This window comes from Aulonocara stuartgranti (assembly GCF_965226115.1).
Source record: "Aulonocara stuartgranti genome assembly, chromosome: 22".
In the NCBI taxonomy this organism is placed as follows: domain Eukaryota; kingdom Metazoa; phylum Chordata; class Actinopteri; order Cichliformes; family Cichlidae; genus Aulonocara; species Aulonocara stuartgranti.
Genome location: NC_138957.1, coordinates 18,061,569 through 18,084,158, shown reverse-complemented (window position 1 = coordinate 18,084,158; position 22,590 = coordinate 18,061,569). Strand labels below are relative to the sequence as shown.

The 22,590-nt window shown below is 40.9% G+C and overlaps 1 protein-coding gene across 1 annotated transcript in view; it reads left to right on the top strand.

The window, feature by feature from the left end:
• gabbr2 (gamma-aminobutyric acid (GABA) B receptor, 2) overlaps positions 1 to 22,590 on the top strand; it is a 200,176-nt gene that overhangs the window by 41,800 nt on the left and 135,786 nt on the right. The window contains exon 2 of the mRNA XM_082522355.1: positions 7,914 to 8,051. Coding sequence (XP_082378481.1) covers positions 7,914 to 8,051 — 138 coding nt within the window. The remainder of the gene's footprint in view (positions 1 to 7,913; positions 8,052 to 22,590) is intronic.

Below are 22,590 nucleotides of genomic sequence, written 5' to 3'. Positions count from 1 at the left end.
AAAAAGAAAAAGTTTGATTTTTTCCCTCAGTCCTCCCTCATCTCATCTGCATCCATCACCTCCTCGGGGACTAATCATTTGAGGTGGATTTCACTTTGGTCTGTCCCTCTCACTGGGCAGCACAACATGTTCCAGCTGTTGTCAGGCCTTGTCGAAAGCACAACAGCCTGTAATAGGCTTAACACAGCGTCTGCTTTCTGCTCTGCTCAGATTGCTAATAAAGGTGCAATGTGTTCACTCTGATTTTAGTTCCATTGGCCAATTTGAGGTTTTCTCTGATTCGTGAGTGAGCAGATGTGCGTGTTATTGTTTGTCAGAGATTAAAATTTTGCATGAAATTTAGGTAAGGATGATAATTTATCTAGTTGGTTTTGTTTGAGGATGAGCATGAGCACAGAGGGAGAATTTTGTGTGTGGGAGTGAAGGAAAGTGAAAAAGAGCGAAAGAGACTTGTCACCACTAAAGAGGCTTCCAACATGCCATCATGGTTATCCTGGTGGCCATCTGAGCTCTCCAGAAAGCGAGAGATAGATTGACTGCAATAACAAGAGCCAGACGGCACAGAGAGAGGAGGAGATGGAGGGCAAACAACTATCAGCTTGAGCAGCCCAGTCAGTCTCTAGCAGTGGATTTTAAAGGCCAGTCTCTCCCCAGACAAGAAGTGGGTGCCTCAGTTTTTTTCCCTGTGTGTTGCAGGCATGCATTGTTAAGGGAACAGATTGAGGGGGAAAAAAAGCCCAACTCCATCACTCCTTCCTGCTCTCAGTTCACTTCATCCACTCTCACTCAATCAATGTGTACTCTGTTCGGATACTCCGGGGCCTGCTGTTTAAATGTTACCACAAGGAGTCTTGCCTATGCTTGCAGCATACTGAAGTCATCTTCATTCTCTCCACTTGTTCCCCCTGTTTTCACTTTCTTGTAGCACTTTTCCAAGTATCTGAACGAAAGCTTTGTCTGTTGGCTCCCTAAGACTGTGAATTACCTGTCAGCCTTATCTTCCCTTGGTCATTTAAGAAAGAGAAAGAAAAGGAGGCATGGTGGGTGATGTGTTACACCCCAGTGGACCTCTGAATTGCCCAAGAGTTCAGTGATGGGGAACAAATCGCTCTAGCTTCTTGAAGATCTTAGGTGCAGATGTATCCTGGAGAGATAAGCAGCAGGAAACACTGACCTTAAATGACACCACATGAACTCAAAGTAGCATGTGGTGAAGATATTATACCGTCACTGTCTTTATGCTGAAATTGTAGGCCTTCATTGGACTGCTGCAGACTAATTCAGTGCAGCAGTTCATACTCGTGATTCTTCCTCCTCTTCCGACGGTAGCTGGTATTGACAGCCATGACAGTTTAGAGGATTAGTTGGGTTTGTACATGGTGAAAGAGATAATCTTCTTTAGATCTGACCTATTGGGTGCTAACTCTATAGGGCTTTATAATGCCAAGCATATGTTTTAGCAATCGCTGGATTCATCCTGGCGCACATTTCCTCTCCTGGCTCGGGGATGTGAAAGTAATTCAGTGTGGAGTGTGTGCAGGAGGCAGCTGGTACAAGAGTCCAGCTTCTTGCATGTGCTGTGCCAGTGCTGGATGGACAGGAAAGCATGCTGCATGAGGCAGGCAGGGTGGATGTGTATCTGTGTACCTTTAAAAGGACTTCAACAGCATGCTACAGTAACACTAAGAAAAACAGTGGTTGTAGACCAAAATGCACAATCAAAATTTCTGCGAGAGCTTGCAGTGAAATTGCGACCATGCTGCCTTTGAGATGTTTGCTTTAAACACTCACAGCTAGTTGCTGTCTTCCAAGCAATTTTGATGCATCGAGATGGCAATAAAATAGAATTGACATGGAGTCAGTCTGCTCTCAGTGTGCTGTTGATTTGAGGTTGAATAGGGTCATTTTACATTGACGTTAGGATTTGTGATAATACTGCAAATCGCGAATGTGCTGCTGTCTAAATACACAGAAATTCACAATAACCAAAAGTTCACATCAACTAACTAAGAGCCCAGCTCTGAATTATACTTGCTTTAACCCTCTGTAACTATCGACAGATTATGGCGTAAACAGGCTGCGACGCTATTATGCAAGGTTTTGATTAAAATTAAATGATGCATGCAATTTATCACATGGAACAAGTAAAAATGCATTTTACCGTGACACAGAGAGAGAGACTATTTCCTCACAGGCTAATTGAGTGAGTGTAGTTTATGAGAAGCACAATAGCGCAGGCTAATGACATCGTACAGAGATCAGCAAGGACGAATATCAGTAGCTTTGTGTAAAGGCCATTGTGATGCAGATGTGACAGTGACAACGTGCTGAGATTTGACAGAAAACTTTGCTTTTAGGACTATAACTAGTACTGTAACCAGAATTCAACCAGTTGTCAGGAAGCTGGGTCAAGTCCCTTGTTATATATGGTTATTTGCAGTCCTTTGCTGATCTGTCTGAGATAGATTGCAGCCTGTCCAAGTTGGTATGTGACTCTTTGGAGACAGAAAAACTGGTCACCCAGAGGTTGAGGGTGTTGCATTTTCAACCTCTAGGAAACCATGAGCAATGAAAAAAAATCAGTTCAGTCACCAGGCAACCGCTGATGAAATATGCATGATGCTATTGTAATAACATGTGCATAAACTTAATTCATAAAGCCATATATTCTGAGGTGGGAGTTTGCTGTCAATGATCACCTGTGCTGTTGACCTTGTCAGGAAAAAATGAGCAGTAGTATGAGCAGAGCAGAGCAGAATGCTTCTGACATCAGATCAGGCTCTTCCCTCTCTGTTTCTCTCTATTGTCCTCTGTCTTTATCACTCGCCCTCGCATGTATGTGAATGTGCTATACAGGGCCTCAGGTTGCTGATTTGGGTTCAGTAAATTGCCATTAGATGAGGGACAGGTGCAGCTGCCTCTGGAGCGTTAACAAGGCATTTCATCATGGTTAGCTCCAGCCTGGTGCTCTGATCAGCTCTTGTTCTATTCTCAAAAACACGCATATGCACACCTACAGACGACAAGCATAGATACACCTTGGTGGCCTCTGCAGTGTCTTCCTGCGTGTAGTGACAGTGAGTTGGAAAATTTCACTCTCAAGCGTTTAGCTTATTATGCTTGTAGAAATGTGGCTGGCTCTTCGTAGGGAGGGCAGGTTAATTTACCTGTGGAAATTAATTAAGGAGTAATTAATTATCACTTAGGAATTTGAGTAATTGCTGAGCCTTAAAAAAACAGTCCCCAAAAGTGATCTTTTTTTTAAATTATTCCTGAGTTTTTTTCTATTAAGGTTTATTAAGTGCATTTGGAATCATATTGTAAAGTGCCTTAAAAGGATGTTATATACTTCCTTTAATGCTCTGTAACTATTGCTGGATTATGGTATAAACAGGCATTGATGCATGCTCATCTTTAAAGGCGTGCTATTACCCAAGGTTTTGATTAAAATTAAATGATGCATGTAATTTATCACATGGAACAAGTAAAAATGTATTTCACCATGACACACGGAGAGGCTATTTCCTCACAGGCTAATTGACTTTAGTTTGTTACTAGCACAATAGCAGCAGGTTAATGTCATTGTACACTGAACAACAAGGATGAATATCAGTAGCTTTGTGTAAAGGTCATCGTGGAGGAGATGCAGTAGTGACAATAGTGTTGAGGAGCATTTGAAATAAACTGGTCTTTCTGTAATATACTGTCAATGGAAGGGTTGTGGTGCAATCTCATCGCACTGAAATCTTAAATATTAATCTGAGGGAGAAGATTTTTGTAAAAACAAATGCAACAACTCAGACTATTTATATATCTTTAAAAATATTTTCTAAATCCAGCAAGTGAATTCAAACACCTGTGAGGTTTTCGTGTTTGTGCTGTACGAAGGGCGCATGTTGTACGATTCTGTGATCAGACTGATATGCATCCCTTGAGTTCCATTTCTAGGTTCTTCTGCCATTAACCCCCACCCCCCACCCAACACCAACAGCACACAAACCTTCCTTGGCTGTCTCCCAAGGCAGTCAAACAGATTACTACGGACGTTAACCCCATCGATCTGCTCCGAATGGCCTCCAAATGCCAGGAATTAGATTTCAGACTGGAGGAGAGGGAAATAAAGTGCTGTAGTATTTCTTACTGCTCTCCTACTGAGTTAAGTGCTGCTATACTTTCCCGTTGTAGCAGTTTTGGAGCTTATGTATGTTTTACATGAGAATGATATCTGTGACAGCTTTTACCCTATTTAGAATAAACTAGCATCAAAGATACAGACTCCATCCAAGTCCTGGTGGAAGCAAGTCTCACCACTCAGCAGCCATCTTTGAAATGCCTCTGGGCAGTTATTTGGGAATTTATTTTAAACACCCTACCTGAAAAAATGTGAAATGTCAGTGTCTGTGGAATGAAAACGGATTGAAAAAACACTTTTCCGCAGAAAAAGGGGAAATGCTGTGCTATTCATGAGCACAGTTAATTAGGCTTCTTAAGTGTAAGTAAGCCATGAGAAGTACGACACTATGCTAACAAGTGGATATGCAAAGTTGTGGACCACCACCGTTTGTCTATGCAACAAAATGAGTGACTCTTTGGGGGCAGGGGCTGGATAGCCGCCATCTTTGCTGTTACAGTGTTCTCTGATAGATTTCTATTCACGAGTCCTTGAGTGCCACGTCTCTACCAAAACCTGTTTGTAACCTATTAGAAAGCCTCGAAAAAGTCATCACTATAGAACAGAGTTGTGCACAGAGAAAATGGTTGTGTATTGGAAACGAATGCCATTATGAGATTCAAAGATTTTAAATATAATCACTTAAAAACTACTTTAGGTTTGACATTTAAATTTACTTTTTCCCTACTTAATGGACTGTAGGCAAATGTGCATTGTGTGACTTCTAAGCATCACAGAGAGCCTGTGAATGAATCTCACGCTCACGAATTACTCTATTGTGAGCTTATAATGGAGGGCAGGCTCATAACACTGGTTGAATGCTTTATTAGTGTATGGCTAATATCAGGCTTATACCTCTTCTCTCCTGTCTTTCTCACCCTCTATTCAACTGCTTGCTTCACCCACCATCACTTTCACTGTGTCGTTACTCTTTGTGGCTTATTATACTCGGCTGCCTCTCCTGTTTATCCTGCTTTGTCTGTCCAACTTCTACGGTGTTGCTGGAGATGAATAAGTATTGATTAATGTCTGGGTCGTTGTGCTACCTAACGAGAGACTAAATATAGCCGTTGCTACAACGGCCCTGCCGCGGCACCTCACTCATCTAGCGCACAAAAGTGTGAATAGTCACGCCGTTGGCATGACAACACACTGGTCAAGGCTCTGTGAGCAGAGCACAGTAGATTGCGGGCATGCATGGCCTTCAGATTTAAGAGCACATGAATGAAAAGTGGAAAGCTGAATGATCAGCTGATGAAGTAATTTGCTGAAAGAGAAACAAGCCTCAATCAATCGCTTAAGTCATGTAATTGTTTAAGCCATTGATCAAGCAATAATCCAAAACACTCTTTAGTCCCAGCTGCTTAATTTTGCAAGTTTGCAAGATCTTTGGATATTTGTGATAGCTAGGAAAGAGAAGCAATTTAGAAATGTTCTTTGTTTGTTTGTTTCTTTCACAGTTTTCCTTCTCCATGCTTTACGGTGGTTGCAGTTCCTCCAAAGTCAAACTGAGGCCCACTCCAAAAAAAAGAGCAAATCCTCACAGATTTCCAGATCAAACTTCTTAATTCGAAGCAGAAATAAAAATGTTGACAGCATGGCACAAAAGCAGCTGTGGTTTTACAGCTAATATCCCCCTTTGTGTCACCTTTATAAGGAGGCAAGTTTTTCTGTTATACCCTTATCAGGACACAGCTGTTTAACTGTAAGTGTAAATGATCGCTCTCCTGCTAGGTATCACCTCACCTATGTGAACATTGTACTGCTTTCTGGTGTGATTTTAATATAGCTACAAATACTAGCATTTAACTAACTGTGCAAAAGGACTGTGCAAAAAATCTGTTTGGGGGGGTCATTTTAGCATGTTGCTAATATATCATGCATAATTCAACCTAGATAGTAGATATAGATTTGATTTGATTTTTATGAAGTTAAAATGATAGGATACTTTTATAAAGTGTAACAGGTGTGTAAATGCGGAAAATATACCTCATACATACCACCTTATGATCTATTATCTTAGTCTGGTGCTAGGTGGTAGCTAGGCAACATGACTATGTCATAATATTTGAATTAGATAAGAACTATTAGCTCCTGCTGGTCCAAGAGGAGTTTTCGGGCAAAGAAACACGCATGAACAAAGAACTTGTGTGTTTTAGTCAGATGTTACTCAAATATTTGTTGATATTCTCAAATATCTTCTCTTCTGGACTCAATGCTAAAACTGAGGATTCAGAATATGAGTTCATAATCTGGTGGGTGACAACATGGAGGCTACGTTAACATGCTCTTGTCTTAACCAATGCACTTTGATGCATATGTATGCACATGTACTTGTACACAAGTAGACTGTGCTGTTGTTGCAAGACAGTTTTATTTGGTGCAGAAAGACTAAAGAACATTATTCTTTGCCACCTACAGTACATTGTCACTTCTCATAATAAATCAGCTTAAGCCTACTGTATCTCCAAGTCCTATTGTGCTCATGATGACAAGTTTAGTTGCCCACATTTCTTTTCATGTTGCTTGGTAACCAATTAAAAGTCACAATCCTTCAGTACCAGCCCACCTTGTTATGGCCAGATGCAGGGAAATGAATATTTTCTTTAATAGCCTGCTGTTTCATTCAGCTGTATTGCGAGGATAAGAAATACCCACTGTGTCTAATCACATCTTCTCCCTCTCATTTCACTCGAGGCATATTCGCAATTGTGTCTATTTTTGACCGCCATTATAGCATGGATTTTTCTCTACTGGGATGCATAGAGGAAAACGTATCTCTACCAGTTAACTGTCATCTACTTTAAAAACAACAAAGGCAACAAAAGAGTCTGAGTTGGTCCTAGCACATGATTAAATCCTACTGAATGCAAGAATGTTGGTCCAGCAGTTGATGGTGCGACTTACAAGGAAGTTGTTTGTGTCCTCCACTGCAGCTTGACCTGGCAAATGATTTGAGGTGTCCCAGATTATCATGTTCCTATCAAAAATAAGGGAAAAAGAAGAAAGAAACCATGGATACAAGGGCAGAAATGATCACGTAAAGTGAAGCCATGACACCTGCAACACAACTTAATAGCCTTGTTCACGTATCAAAGCATTTGTTGGTTAGAAATCTCATTCCTTCACATTCGATTTTCAGTTTTTCAATCTGCGTTGTGGAGCGCGTTTGCTCAGTGGAAAATTCCATTCAGTAGCTGGTTGATGGCTAACAAGGTCAAATGACTCTCCGGATAAGATGGACTGTGTCAGAGGAAACAAATACAGACATATACACACACCACCTGCCAGTCAGTCACTCCATCTCTGAATTGAGTAGCAATAATAGAAGATTGAGGTTTGGAGTGTTTACTGCTGATAGGAATATCATTACAACTGTGGAAATCAAAGAATCGCAGCAAAACCGGTTAGCCAGTTCATATAACAATCAATTGAAACCTACACAGTGTTTTTCCCTCTTTGCTCATTTTTCTCTCTCTCCTCCTTTCACACAATCTTTTCCTCTTGTTGCTATAGTGACGTAAAATGGCTGCATTTTGCAGCGTTGGGCTGGAACAGGGGAACGCTCCTGCAGCCTGTGAGCTACATTGTTTTACATTTGACTTATCACTTCCTTTCCCCGTTACCATTACTGTTTTTACAACAATAACTAAATACAAAGATCCCCTTTCTCCATGACTTCATCTTCTCTCTTCATCTTCTGCCTCGCTGTAGCTCACGACGCCTCTCTCTGTGTTTGCAGTGCGACAATGCCAAGGGGCTGAGGGCCTTCTTTGATGCCATTTGTTACGGGCCCAAACACCTGATGATCTTCGGCGGCGTCTGCCCCTCTGTAACATCCATCATTGCAGAGTCCTTGGAAGGATGGAATCTGGTGCAGGTAGGAGCTGTACTCCATGTCATCATGCACGAGTGTGTATGACTGTGTACAGTATGTAGTCTTAATATCATGGTATTACACGTGAACTCCTGTCTACACACTTTAAAAAAAGAAATCTGGGTATTTCCAGGAAACCTGACTTTGGTGTTTAAAAGCTGCTTAGGTTCTAGAAATTCCTATTCTGTAGGTGTTTTGGTGGACAGATAGGTCTTAAGATTTCAAAGGGGTTCCAACTCATAGCTTAATCCTTCATTAACCTTGCCAGGGTGAATGTCTAATTGGCAATGCTGTAATCCTCGAAATCCCCCTCCCATTTTACAATCAGAGGCAGAGTCAAAATGGTTTGAACCAACAGTACCATGACCAAAAATCAGTTGTGAAAAATGTGAGAACCATTTTACTTAACACTTAGGCTTAAGTAGAGGAAACACGTTATAAAATGATTGTCAAATCATGAGACAGACTGATCACATTGCAGTAAAATGTTGCCTTGCACAGGTGAAAAGATATATTTTGGGGTGTTTTATGATTGGTATGAGCTAAAGTGTTTTGGCCAATAAACTTCTTAGGCAATATAATAAAAGTGATCCTGTCATACTGCTTCCTTCCAATTTCTAAATAGCATTTTGTGCCATTAACTGTTGTGAGTTACGTGTTGTGGTTGCTCTGTGTGGATATTAAACGTCACTAATTCTTGTATCGGGAAAACTTTTGACCCCCAGAGTTATTGCTTGTGCCTACATTTGCTCTACCAAAGAGGGGAAACGCATGCTTTCAAAGAATACAATTCATTGTCTGCAAATGCTGCAAAGGTTATCAAGCACAGATAAGAAAGAAGTGGAGTTTGTGCTTGGAAGAGATAGTGTAATTCAAGAGGCTGTGTTTTGAACTGAATGTCACATTACGTGGAATATATTTCCTCCATTTGCGGTTGCTGTGAATGCTTTACACAGTCCGTTTTTTGCTCACTGTCTTGTTCGGGTCACTCATGAGTGAAAAGAGTTGGGAATAAAAGGATGACTAATTGTTTTGGGGGGTTTTTTACGCTGTGTTTGCTTTCTTTTGGTGGTAATGATCCCAGTTGAGAAAGATGGTTCAGGTCATAGTTGAATGTTAAGTGTTTATCTGTTGGTTTGCATGTATGTCTAATTGCTTATCTATTCACTTGCTTTTTTTTTTGACAGTGATACCTTAGAGATGCAATCTTCTGCTCTGCAGAACACTGTGTTGGTACAGTTTGTTCCACAGAGCACTTTACCAAGTAGCCCATTTTCTGCTGTCATTACAAAGAGCAACACCAACAAATTCATGTCAGCCTGATCCCAAATGCACACAGTGACTATGTCTGAATATCACATAGCAAGTGACTGGGAGAGAGTTTTAAATGAATAGCTAAAACCAAAGCAATCAAATAGCCTTTTCTTTTTGGGACAGCAGACATGCAGGTGCAAGGAAACTTTGATTAAATAAATTTTTCAATCAGCATCTGTCCAGCATAATACTAAGACTTAACTTATCTTGTTACAGGTGTCTTTTTAAAAGCACGAGTCATAATTATCTGCTGTTTTTTTTTAAATTAAAGGATCTAATCTGTGTGCATCTCTTTATAGGCAAGTAGGTGTTTATATATAGAATTGTACATTCTCGTTTGTAGGTGTGGTATCAGAAGTTGAGGTTACTGTTCTCAGATGCGAGCTATCTTTGCAGGCCTAAGCTGCATCCTCATTAGAGTATGAGTCATCAACCAGCCATACTGTGAGCTGGAAATCTGCTCAATATTTGTCCCTGGACATAGAAAACACACCACATAGGTTTTGTTTGTTTTACAGACCCTAAATGCAGAGTAAGGTGGCAGCTTTCTATTTCGTTAGCTGGAGCGTGCATTGAGGTTAGTTAGACACAGGCCTGTGTGCTCCTAATCAGTGTTTTCTGCACACGGTGTTTGTGTATATGCATGTGTGTGAAACTGAGTGAAGGCTTACATTATTATGAGAGACATGCAACTTGTTTGGTGGTATTACTTCAAACTAAAAACAGGGGTTGAAAAAGAGGGATTGAAAGGAAGGGTCTAACAAAGGGAACCCAAAGAGGAATGGGAGAGGGGATGAGAAATGATGAAACGAGAAAGGTTTGAATCCTGCACCTCACAATTTTTAATGTGCCATGTCAATGGGAGTCTGTTTTTAAAGCTGTGAATTCTGTCACCCTGCTTACTTATTACCAAGCCCTGGCACTGCTTCTACAAAACTTGAGCTGGAGAATTTTCCATCGTGATTTTATGGGCCAGGCTTAACAAGCTCATCATTTCCACATCAAAACAGGGAGCTGGCAGATACTATCTACAGTGGCGATAGCTGAGAGAACAACTACTCCTGTAAGAAGCTTAATCATACACCCATAAAAATAGCGTTCAATCAGTGTTGATGCCTAATGAAGTCAGCTTGAAACGGCTCAACAAAAATAAACTCTGACTGCACGTCCTTTCACTGCAGTCTACACGCAAGACTTGGATGTACATACTTGCATTTAATGCAGAGCAGATGTAGATCAGTGTTTATAATTTTTAGCCAGAGATTCAGTAGCCAGTATTTTCTTATTGGCAATCAATAAAATGGTGTCTACAAACATAAGAGACCTCCTGTAAGAGTGTTAGGGATAAGCAGAGTTATGAAACGATGGAGGAAAGAGCAAAAAATATTCAAGAAGCCAATTTGTACAGTAACTTATCTTCTCTGCGCAATTTGACAGTTTATCCATGATAAAGCCAAAACCTCAAGCCATGATCCCTTCAAAAATAGTTTTCTGCATTCTGTGTTACAATTTAATTATCAACTTTCCCCCTTGCAAATCCCGAGAGCTCAGTCAGCAGAAAAGTTCCACTAACTGTTCCTAGTATATCAGTCTGCAGAAATACCACAAAACGAATGAGTGCAGACCAATGCCAAGATAGTTAAAGAACATAAATGTCATTTTTTGTAACTGTTCCCCTCTCAAATCTGTTCATTTTTAAAAATACTTAACTAAAATCAGACAATGGGATAACACTATTAGTGGCTGTGGGTGCTGTGTGGTTATCACCTGGTCTCTGCTTTGCAGTTGGACAGACTTTAAATAAAAGGTAGACGTAGCCACCATAATTTCACCAATTTGTTTGAAGCCTCAAACTGAATGAGATGCAATGACTGAGAAACGTATGCACTCTCATATAAGTAGCCACTTATAATTGACAAGGTAGCCACACCGTAAAGAACACCCTGCTTCGGGGTTATTTGACTCTAAATGAGGCCATGAAAAAAAAGCAATTGAGATTATGAACTCAATAAGAAAATGTTTACTGATGTCATAAATCCAGTGAGAAACTGGGTCATTTTTCCAATATCTAATTTTTTGCTCTCAGAGGAGTCGACCCTTGCTGCCTTTTAAAAGGCCCAGAGTGAGACTATGTCCACCTTTTATAAAAGCCTGGTGGTCAGCGGTCCCCTTTAAAATTTTAAGAGTCTTTTGCTGGAGGTAAATGAAAAAAAAAAAATCCAGCATGTATCACATCTAGATGGTGACCAGTCTGCTAGTAGCATATTGTTACGCTTTTCCTGTACAGTACTAGAGGACTGATGCGTTCAGCGGATGTTTGGATTCTGACTCATGGCTCGTGTCGGAGATGCCTGTTCGCCGACCTCCTTCCCCAAGCGGCTTTGCTAGGCTCTTTATTTACAGTCACATTTTGTAATGCGTACTGTACATGTGCTAAAATGACTGCCCAAGGAAATTAAAATGGTGGATAAGAATACTACCCGGGCCAGTGGACAGATGGCGTGGAATAGATTGAGGGAATGATGGAGGAACAGACAGGCAGGGGCAGAAAGACTTTAATAGGCTAAAATTGAAATTCAAAGAAGCGGGGCAAGACGCAGCTGCGTTTGTGAGCCACTATCAGCCACAAATGCAGCTGATTGCTGTGTTTTTATATCTGTGAGACAATGGATGTTGAAGCCATCTTCTTGGCAACCATCTTGGTGAGTGATTAACCTTGTGTTCTCCTCACCATGAAATTATATAATGCCAGAAAGCATTTGGCAAGGTTTTTAAATAGTTGCTGGCACAGATATCTGCAGCATGCTCTTCACGCTCTCTCTCTCCTTTTCCCCCCCATCGTTTTAAGTTCGGAGGTCTTTTTTTCTTCGCAGCAGCAGCAGTTGCGCCTATTTTCTGTAAATGGTTCACTGCGTGCCAGGAAGTAGCCATGGCCCATCCTGGCTCCAGTTGCTTGCCCCTGCTCACTCACCAATTAGGCCTATCAGCGGTCGCACTGTTCATTTTTCAGCCACGTCAAGTGTGTAATGAAAAATTATGCTTCCTGATCATTTTGCCTCTTGTAATTTGGTCGAGAAAGAAAAGACAAAGGAGCCCCGTCCTTCATAACTGATAAATCTGATACATGTTTTAGAGCACAGCTTTGGTGACATGTTTTATATGTTAATTGCAAAGCAAACTAGGTTAAACATGAACAGAAATCCTACCTCACCATTAGCTCTGTCACTGTTTTTAGATGAGCTATTCCCCAGTGTCCCTCGCCGTGATGTAAAGCGCTAAACCTGTGATTTATTTATCTTCCGGGGACACTGAATAATGAAGTCAATATTTTGGAGGAGGAAAAAGTGGATGCGCTTTCTGAAAGTATTTTGGTCAAGACCTGGACATAGAGCTAATATTTACCCGCATATGAAGCTCATTTTTCTTCGGCATCTTCCATATTGATTGGCAACGCTTCATTAAACCAGGCAATTTAGGGACACAGAAGTTGCATCCCTCCTTTATGAGTGCAGCATTGTTGTCTTTTAAGGCTGCACTATCTCTTTGGTGTCTTTTTCCCCCCCAGTTTTATTTTGTTCACTCTCCTTGAGTGCTACACTGGGTGTTTCAATAAAACATGCGATGCCTAGCACTGCAGTATTCTGCCTTACTTACGTCAAATCCTCCTGTGTACCGTATCAATATTTCATCACTTTCAGAGTTTAGGCTAAAATAACAGAGTGCACGGGTAGAGCTGGTGTGAGCATCACAACAGATCATCATATATCGCAAAATTACACGTGTGAAGTCCAGTTTATTATTTCGCCCGTGTTCTGAGTGCGTTCTTTGTTTTAGTCAGTGGGTGAGTAAAAGTTTCATGACTTCCCCAAATGCTTTCTGCTTGCTAAGTAGTAGCACAGTCTGATTTCTGATCATCAATATCTTCCTTGATGTTGGGCCCTCGTGAAGAGGACTATATGAGAAAAAAATACAAACTGCTTGACAGAACAAAAAAGGCGACACCCGGGGGAAGTAAGAAGTGGTGTCCCTCACTCTCTCTGAGCCAAGATTAGATTTAAGTTATTGCCTGAACTGGCCGGAGAAGCGCTTGACGTCACTGTTACCTTTGAACGGACAGAGGCTTGATTCTGTTGTGTAATGCACAGGCCTATATGTGGAGTTAACATTTGGAAAACGAGTGGGAGGATGAGTCAACAGCCTTTGTCATAAGCTGTGAACTAGTCCAGATTTATGGGACAGACTGCTGATGAGGTTAAACGAGGGAAATGTTGACATTTAAAGCAATGCCAATTCTAAAGCAAAACAGCCATATTCTCAACAGCTACTTTATTAGGTACACCGTGTCAGCACTATGTCGTACTCCATTTTTGCCTTAATTTGTCATGGCACAGATTCAACAAGGTGCTGGACACGTGCCTCAGAGATTTTGGTCTGTATTGACATGATAGCATCACACAGTTACTGTAGATTTGTCATTTACACATCCACGATATGAATCTCCCATAACACTGCATTGAAAATGTGCTCTTTTGGATTGAGATCAGTGACTGTGGAGGTCATTTGAGTGCAGTGAACTCATTGAAATGTACAAGAAACCAGTTTGAGATCATTTGAGCTTTGTGACATGGTGTGTTATCCTGCCGGAAGCAGCCATCAGAGATGGGTTTACTGTGGTCATAAAGGGATGGACTTGGTTAGCAATAATAGTCTAGTAGGCTGTGCTAAGTGATGCTCACTTTGTACCAAAGTGTGCCACGAAAATATCCCCTATGCTGTTATACCATCAGCAGCAGCCTGAGCTGTTGATACAAGAAAGGATGGATCTATTCTTTTATGTTGTTTACAAAATTGCAACCCTGTGATTCACATCGATACTCATTAGAGCGGGCAACATTTTTCAGTTTTATATTGTCCAGTTTTAGTGAGCCAGTATGAATTGTAGGCTCAGTTTCCTAATCCTACACGACACCCATTGTGCTCTTGTGCTGCTATAGCCCCTCTGCTTCAAGGTTCGACATGCTGTGTGAGATGCTCTCCTGCAAACCTTGGTGGTAATGAGTGGTTATTTGTGTCACTGTTACCCGTCTATCAGTTACAAGCAGTGTGGCGAGTCTCCGCCTGTCACCTCTGGCATCTTCACCCAGAGAACTGGCGCTCACTGGATATTTTTTCTCTTTTTTGGATTCTTCTGTGTAAATCAAAGTGATGATTGTGCAGGACAATCCCAGCCGATCAGCAGTTTCTTAAAAACTCATTCTGATGCCCAATTTGAACTTCAGCAGATCCTCTTGACCACAGGTGTCGAACTCCAGGCCTCGAGGGCCGGTGTCCTGCAGGTTTCATGTGTGTCCTTGATTCAACACAGCTGATTTAAATGGCTAAATGACCTCCTCAACATGTCTTGAAGTTCTCCAGAGGCCTGGTAATGAACTCATCATGTGATTCAGGTGTGTTGACCCAGGGTGAGATCTGAAACCTGCAGGACACCGGCCCTCGAGGCCTGGAGTTCGACACCCCTGCTCTTGACCATGTCTACATGCAAAAATGCACTGAGCTGCATGTGCACTTTGGCAGCTGGTGAGTGTATGTAAAAATAGGAAGACTTCGTATGTGTTTTTTCATTGAGTGACTGTGTCAGAGTTTCTGTAATTTGTCACCAGAGGCAACAACAAAAAAAAAAAAAATGGGGCTGAAGAAAAGATTAATTACATGCTTTACTGTGCATTAATCAGACATGCTTGGTCATGAATGCTGTGTGCTGTTGGAGAAACACCAGCATGTAGCGTAAAGCAGATCTCTCTCTCTCTCTCTCACACACACACACACACACACAGTTGTACCTATTCACAGTGTCGAATGCACGCGATTTGACAGGAAACACAGTCATTAGTTAATTAGGAACATTTGTTGAATACGGCGCTAACGTGTTGCAACTGTTGGTGTCACATATTGAATAAACATGCTAGTTCAGAGGCACTCAAAAAGAACAAGAGCTTTGACAGAAGCTCTTGCTGCTTCTTTTCTTCCTGAGGAAGTGGAAACAACAAATGGAAACAGTTCTTCTTTCTTGCTCTTTATCACTGACACAACTCTTCAACACCAAGGTCTACGAGACACATTCAAAAAGAATACACAATGAGTACATGCTGAATTCCACCCTGGCATTCGAGTATCATTCTCCCAGTAGTTTTCTGGTGGAGGGTGTGTAAAAAGAAAATCATCGTGTCACATTCATAGCACTAATGATGGTGCGGGACGTGCCAGCCACAAGCACCAATAAACAAACTAGATGCATTCATAGTTCGTGCTTGTTTTTGATGTTTCGCACAGGGACTTTAACATGCACACCCACCCACCCCTCTTTTTGTGTGCCCCCCAATCCCGGTTCTTTTCCCGTTTCTCACTTTTCTCTTTTGGGGTTTCCAGGCTTTGATATTTCTTATTTAGGTCATAGACTCCATAGCACTTTGAAAAGATAGCTGGGTGTATACAACTTTCCCTTCTAGATGAAAATAAAGCTTTGAACAAGAAAATCCTCTGATAAATTTAATTTGTTATTAATCTTTATCTAAAATTAATTGACTGTAATAACTTGAGATCAGACGCATGTAAAAGTTGACTCTGCTTTGATTTAGCAGGACAATATGCATCTTTTTTTTTTTTTAGCAAGATACTTCACTTTTTTTAATCAGGCTACAATATAGTTAGTTTTTAAAAAGGCACCACAAGAGAGAACCTGAAGGAGAAATTATTTCAGGGCACAGTGTAGAAACAAAAAGAGAACTCAGCAGAAAAAACATACATTAAAATACTTGTGTTTGTGTTGCCTAAAGATATTTTAGAGGGTAAAATCAAGGTTTATTCCAAAATATCAGCAAAAGAATGCCAGGAATACAAATAATTTCACAGTAGGAGTAAATAAAGAAGACAAACAAGTTTGGAAAAGGTTTTCTTAGTTGCAAAGTAGAGAAAATCCAGTAAAACCAATGTCATTAATCTATAACTTGCCTCTGTGGTTTATATCACAGTTTTGGATTATGCCTAATGTTGGTGTCTGTGTACCTCTTGAGGTGAACAACTTTTTGGTCTTTTCTTGAATCTAATTAATGGTATTTAGGCCGTTTTAAAAAACGATTTTTTTAACATTTCATGTAGTCAGAAAACCTTTACAAACCCCTTAAAAGAATGTTGTTACCCCATTCAACTCCATTTCCTTCAGTTTTTTCCTCCACTTTAAGGACAGTTTAGAATCATGGAACCCAAAAAATTGTTGTTGGAAATTAGCTTCTCTGAGGCAGGCATTAGGAAGATCCTTTGAAACTATATCAAAAACAAGGGCAGACTAGCTGAGCAATTGAACATCAAAGAGAACCCAGCTCCATTACAAGCCATTAAAACCATAACGGCTGCTTGGAAAGAGTGAAGCTTAGAGGATCGATAAAGGGCAGTTTAACTGTCTGACACAGCTCACTAATATCTGAGGCATCAACTCTCATTCAGAGAGAGACTGAAGGAGAGAGGGGGGGGGGGGGGGGGATAAAATGAATGAGAGAGAAAAAAAATAGAAGTTAGTGGATAAGAGAGCGGAAATGGAAAGCGGGAAAGACTCTTATTACTGAGTGCTTTCCATCCTCCATTGCTCCCCTTTGTCTTCCTTCTCTCACCAATCCCTGATGTACAGTATTCTTGTACTGTGATAATATAACCTGATTTTACAGTAGAACGGCCATAAGCATAATTCTTTCCCTATACACACAGCACACATTAGCACCAACACGCTATCGAACTAGATGATGAGCATCTACTTATGCAGACGGGAAAACTGCTTTAACTTATGATGTATACATTTTCATTCCTGCTTTTAATTTCAAACATAGCAACATGTACAGCAAAGTATTGCACAATAAGCAGCTGTGCATGTGATGCTTGCACGAACCTATTATGCTAACTGCACTCAAACTGTAATATCACTCCCATATAAAATTGCACCCGTCTGAAAACTGATGAAAGTGTTTTGTTTGACAAACACCAGATCTAGGCAGAGAGGCTTAAAGATTCTCTCCACCTCCTTACTTGATTAAATTCCTTTTCCCTTTTTGTCACTTTATTCTGCCGTTCTTTCCTCCCACGCGATCCTCTTTCTCTTTATCGGGGCATCAGAATGCGGAAGCGTTAAGCCTCCTTGAGATTGATACTGAGCTCAATGCTATTTTTATTCCCTACTGGTGCAGTCATTGAATACCTTTCCTTTTCACCTGCGGCTACAAATGGAATCCAGTATGATAAGTCATGATAAACGATAATGTCTTTCTAGCTTTAGGCCACTTTAACTTATTCCCAAAAGACAAACACCTAACAAAATTGTGTAAACGCTATTTTCTGGCTATATTCGCATACAAAGTTACACAGGTCATTCATATCTTTGATTGTTTTAAAGATCGAATACCCTTTGTGTAGTTATTTCTCCAGTTTTCATCAATGCTAGTTCTTTTTCTATCTTAAATGATTCTGTATAGGTTCCATGGTGAAGACACGCTTCTCTTTAGGCTAACAACTTTTCTCGAATCCTACTGCCAGTTGGTGTCCTCTTTGAACAGCTGTGGCACTCAGGCTTAGATTCAGGCAGACAAACAATTGCTCAGATGAATAAATAAACTAGCCCATACTTGCACAGATGCAGAAGCAGATATGTGCATGTGCAATTTGCATGTAGACTGGCTTGCACATTTCCCAATGCCATCGCTCACATCACTCTCTCTCTCCCTTCTTTTCTTTCTAGTCCTCTTCGCTCTCTCTCTCTCTCTCTCTCTCGCTCTTTTTCCTCCCCTATCTCAGTCTTTCCTGTAACAAAAGGGGTCTTCCTTTTCAAAGGGCCTCAGAAAACCTTGGGCACAAAAAGCAGGAATTGCTATAATTGGCAAAAACGTGATGAAGCGTTTGGCATGAGGAACTCTCATATTCCAATTATGCTGACAGAAATATGGGCTTGCACCATTTCAGAATGCAGACAAACATGGCAAGGAAACTACTCACTACTCATGAATAGTCATAACATGCTCTCTGCTGCATTACGGTGAGTTTAAGTGTCACATTTGTCAAAAGATTTTGCTTTGTAGCCGCAGCATCACATTCACATGCAAATCGGTAGCATGATGTGCATGCTGAAAATGACAGGGCAGTTTCTTTGTGTAGCACGAAGGTAGACAACTTCAAATTGAACCCTTTAAAGTTTGCTTTATGGTTTCTACCTGATACCGTTATGTTGCTTTACGGCAGGCATTTCTTTATGATTCTATCCTTCACAGCATGCATACGAGATTGAAAATGTAACACATCTACCAGTATATTTCCCCGCGCCCCACAGAATGTTTTGGTTTATTTGAAGCACAGTAGCTACTCAAAATACACTCTCATGTCATCTGATGTCCTGCTGGAAGGTGAACCTCCGCCCCAGTATCAAGTCTTTTACAGACTCCAAGAGGTTTTCTTCCAAGATTGCCCTGTATTTGGCTCCATCCATCTTGGTGTGTTCAGAGTGATGTGCAGAGTTAGTTTTCTGCCACACATAGCGTTTTGCATTTTGGCCAAAAAGTTCCATTTTGGTCTCATCTGACCAGAGCACCTTCTTCCACATGTTTGCTGTGTCCCCCACATGGCTTGTGGCAAACTCCAAACGGGACATCTTATGGTTTTCTGTTAACAATGGCTTTCTTCTTGCCACTCTTCCATAAAAACCAACTTTGTGCAGTGCACGACTAATAGTTGTCCTATGGACAGATTCCCCACCTGAGCTGTAGATCTCTGCAGCTCGTCCAGAGTCACCATGGGCCTCTTGGCTGCATTTCTGATCAGCGCTCTCCTTGTTCAGCCTGTGAGTTTAGGTGGACGGCCTTGTCTTGGTAGGTATACAGTTGTGCCATACTCCTTCTATTTCTGAATGATGGCTTAAACAGTGCTCTGTGGGATGTTCAAAGCTTGGGAAATCTTTTTGTAGCCTAAGCCTGCTTTAAATTTCTCAATATCTTTATACCTGACCTGTCTGGTGTGTTCTTTGGACTTCATGGTGTTGTTGCTCCCAATATTCTCTTAGACAACCTCTGAGGCCGTCACAGAGCAGCTGTATTTGTACTGACATTAGATCACACACAGGTGCACTCTATTAGCACTCATCAGGCAATGTCTATGGGCAACTGACAGCACTCTGAATAATTACGCACACCCCACTTTGCAGTTATTTATTTGTAAAAAATGTTTGGAAGCATGTATGATTTTCGTTCCACTTCTCACATGTACACCACTTTGTATTGGTCTTTCACGTGGAAATCCAATACAATTGATTCATGTTTGTGGCTGTAATGTGACAAAATGTGGGAAAGTTCAAGGGGGGGCGAATACTTTTGAAAGCCACTGTACATTTTTATTGCTATGCAGATGATATAAGAATGTCTTAAGAATGCAAGAATGTCTTAACACAATAAAGACCTGGATGACCTCCAATTTCATCTTTCTAAATTCAGATATAAATCTATTCCATGGGATTTTTTAAAATCTATTTTTTGTTCTGCCTTCTTCCCATCAGCCCCAACCGGTTCTGCTCGAGTTTTCTTCTCGTTAAAAGGGAGTTTCTTCTTCCCACTGTTGCCAATTCCTTGTTCACAGGGGGTTGTTTGATTGTTTGGGTTTTCTCTATTGTAGAATCTTTACCTTACAATATAAAGTGCTTTGAGGCAACTCCTGTTGTGATTTGGTGCTATATAAATAACAGTGAATTGAACTGAATTAATAATGAATTTATGGAAATACACTTGGTTTAAGTGCCGCAGACCTAATTTCCTGTCAACAAAATCATTAATAAATAACAAAACTCAGCATAACAGATTTTCTGTTTAGCAAGTTGATTTCTATCCACATTGGAGATCTTAGTCTGGAATTTGTTAAGAAGACGAGCTGTCTAAACAGCTGCAAGAATACTGGAAGGTCTTCTACACACTATATAACTGCCATTGCTTTGGGGTATGTGAAGTGTGTTTTATATATAAATACCCTGAGTTGCTGGCAGCACTGCACAGTGCACTGTTTAAAATTTTAATTCAAACCTTTTAGTGGTTTGCAAGCAGGAGGGCCTGGGAGACAAAGCAGGGAGAGCAGCACAGCCAGCTCATTAGTGCAGAGTGGAGTTTGTCTGTCTTTGAACATGTCTCTCTCACACTCATCGGTGTGCCTACAATAAACTTACGTATGGCTATGTGCACAAAAAAACATCACACAGGTGCACAGATGATTCCGTGCCCAAACAAAAACACATGTACTGTGTATGTATGTGGCTTTTCTCATACATATACCTCCACATTATAACGCAAGCTGCCTTGTTGTGTATTCGCATATCTGATGACTGCTGAACTCCACAGGTTGGCAGAAGAAAAAAGGGAAAGTGGGGCAGAATGTTCTTAAACACTGAGCTCAAAATGTGCATATGGTTGGATCTCCTTGAACAACAACGCATATACACACACTCACAGACTCACTGTCTAGGTAGATGCATTCTCAGCTTGTACCAACCTTTAAATTTATAAATACCCCTGTGGTATTAAAAGCGAGTTTGTGTTTGATGTGGAGCTCTGAGCTTTTTTACATCCTAATGCATCAGAACTGTTTCCTGTCATGCTGTCTTCTGTTGGCTGCTGCTTTTTAGCTACTGCTATCTTTTAAAAACAAAAAATGACTTGACTTAGAACTAACTTCCATCATACAACAATAGATTTTACTTGATAGAACTTGTTTCAGTGTTATTTAGTGTTTTGTAATGTTAACCATGCTATATATTGGGTTTTAGCAGGTTTTGTCACATCTGCTGCTTTGTCTTCTTTTTTTAGATACATTTCATGCATTAAACATGGAGATAGTTTTTTTTTTTTGGTTCTGTTAAGCTGAATGTCATTATTTTATTCATGCATGAATAATTATCTGCGTCTGTTTATTTATTTTTAAGATTTAGCAAAAAAATATATAAATGGATCTTGGTTCTGGGTACAATATAAGACTCACAAACAACTGTAAGTTTTTAATATGATTAGCTTGTTGTGTGGATGCCGAAAGGCATCCACACTATTGTTTTCCTGTTTCTCTTTATTCTTTATCCTTTATTATTCTTCAAGTTGCCACTTTCTTTGCCGCTTAACTACTCCCTCAGTTTTCAGCCGTTTTTCACCATTCAAACTCTAAACTGTTCAGCTCTTTCTCCTGATGCCTGCTATGACTTTTGGTAGTCATAACTTTTATACTTTTTCAGATATTAAGCTTTTTATGTCATTTTTTGGCCCATTTTGCTGAATAGGACCACATTATCAGTGTGATCACAGGTTTTGCTTGCTTGGCTGAGCCATGTTTTAGCTCAGTGAGATAAGCAGCCGTTCTCAGAGTAGGAGGCCCGGGTTCAAATCCAGGTTGTGGCAACATTTCTTTCACTTAACAGTTAAACTTTTTTAACTCTTTTCAACACAAATTTCAGCTTTTTCACCGCTTATCAGCACAATTTTCAGTTTTTTCTGATGTTTTCAGCACAAATCCAAGCTTTTTAAGCTGTTTTCAGCAAAAAACCTCTTTTCAGCAGAAATTCTGCTCATTCAACTCTTTTCAGCAGAAATTCGGGCCGTGACTGGTATGTTGGATGACCTAGAGATGAATAGGTGAGCATTTGGCCTGGACGCCTCTGTCGGGTGGATCGCCTCAGTGGGGCAGGTGAGTTAGACTGAGAGTCTCCTACCTGCTCATCACAGCACTCATGTCGAGGTAACTCAGGTTCCACTTCTGACTGAGGCAAGCTAAGGGCTGCCGAACTGTTACTCCCCTCACGGTCACACTGGTGAGTCTCAACTTCATCTCCATTCTCAGGTGCCATGGGACCCCCTCTTCCTAATGGACCTCCTTTGTGGGCTCCAGCTACCTCTGACAGATTCTCAACAATGTCCTCGGCATCTATCACAGGTGTCCTTCGTCCTGGCTCTTCAAGATCTCTCGGGCTCAGAACAGATCCTCCTTCAAACTGAGCCTGCGTCTGCCTACCCGGTTCCAATCTGTCCTGGCTGACAGCCTGTTTCTCGGAAGGGACGGTTGTTCTGAACTCAGCCTGGATTGGTGGTACCCTCAGCCAGTAGCCACTACCCGGGTCATCATCTGAATCAGAGGTCTCAGCATTTTCTATCCGTCCTTCCCTGTCTTTACCCCTCAC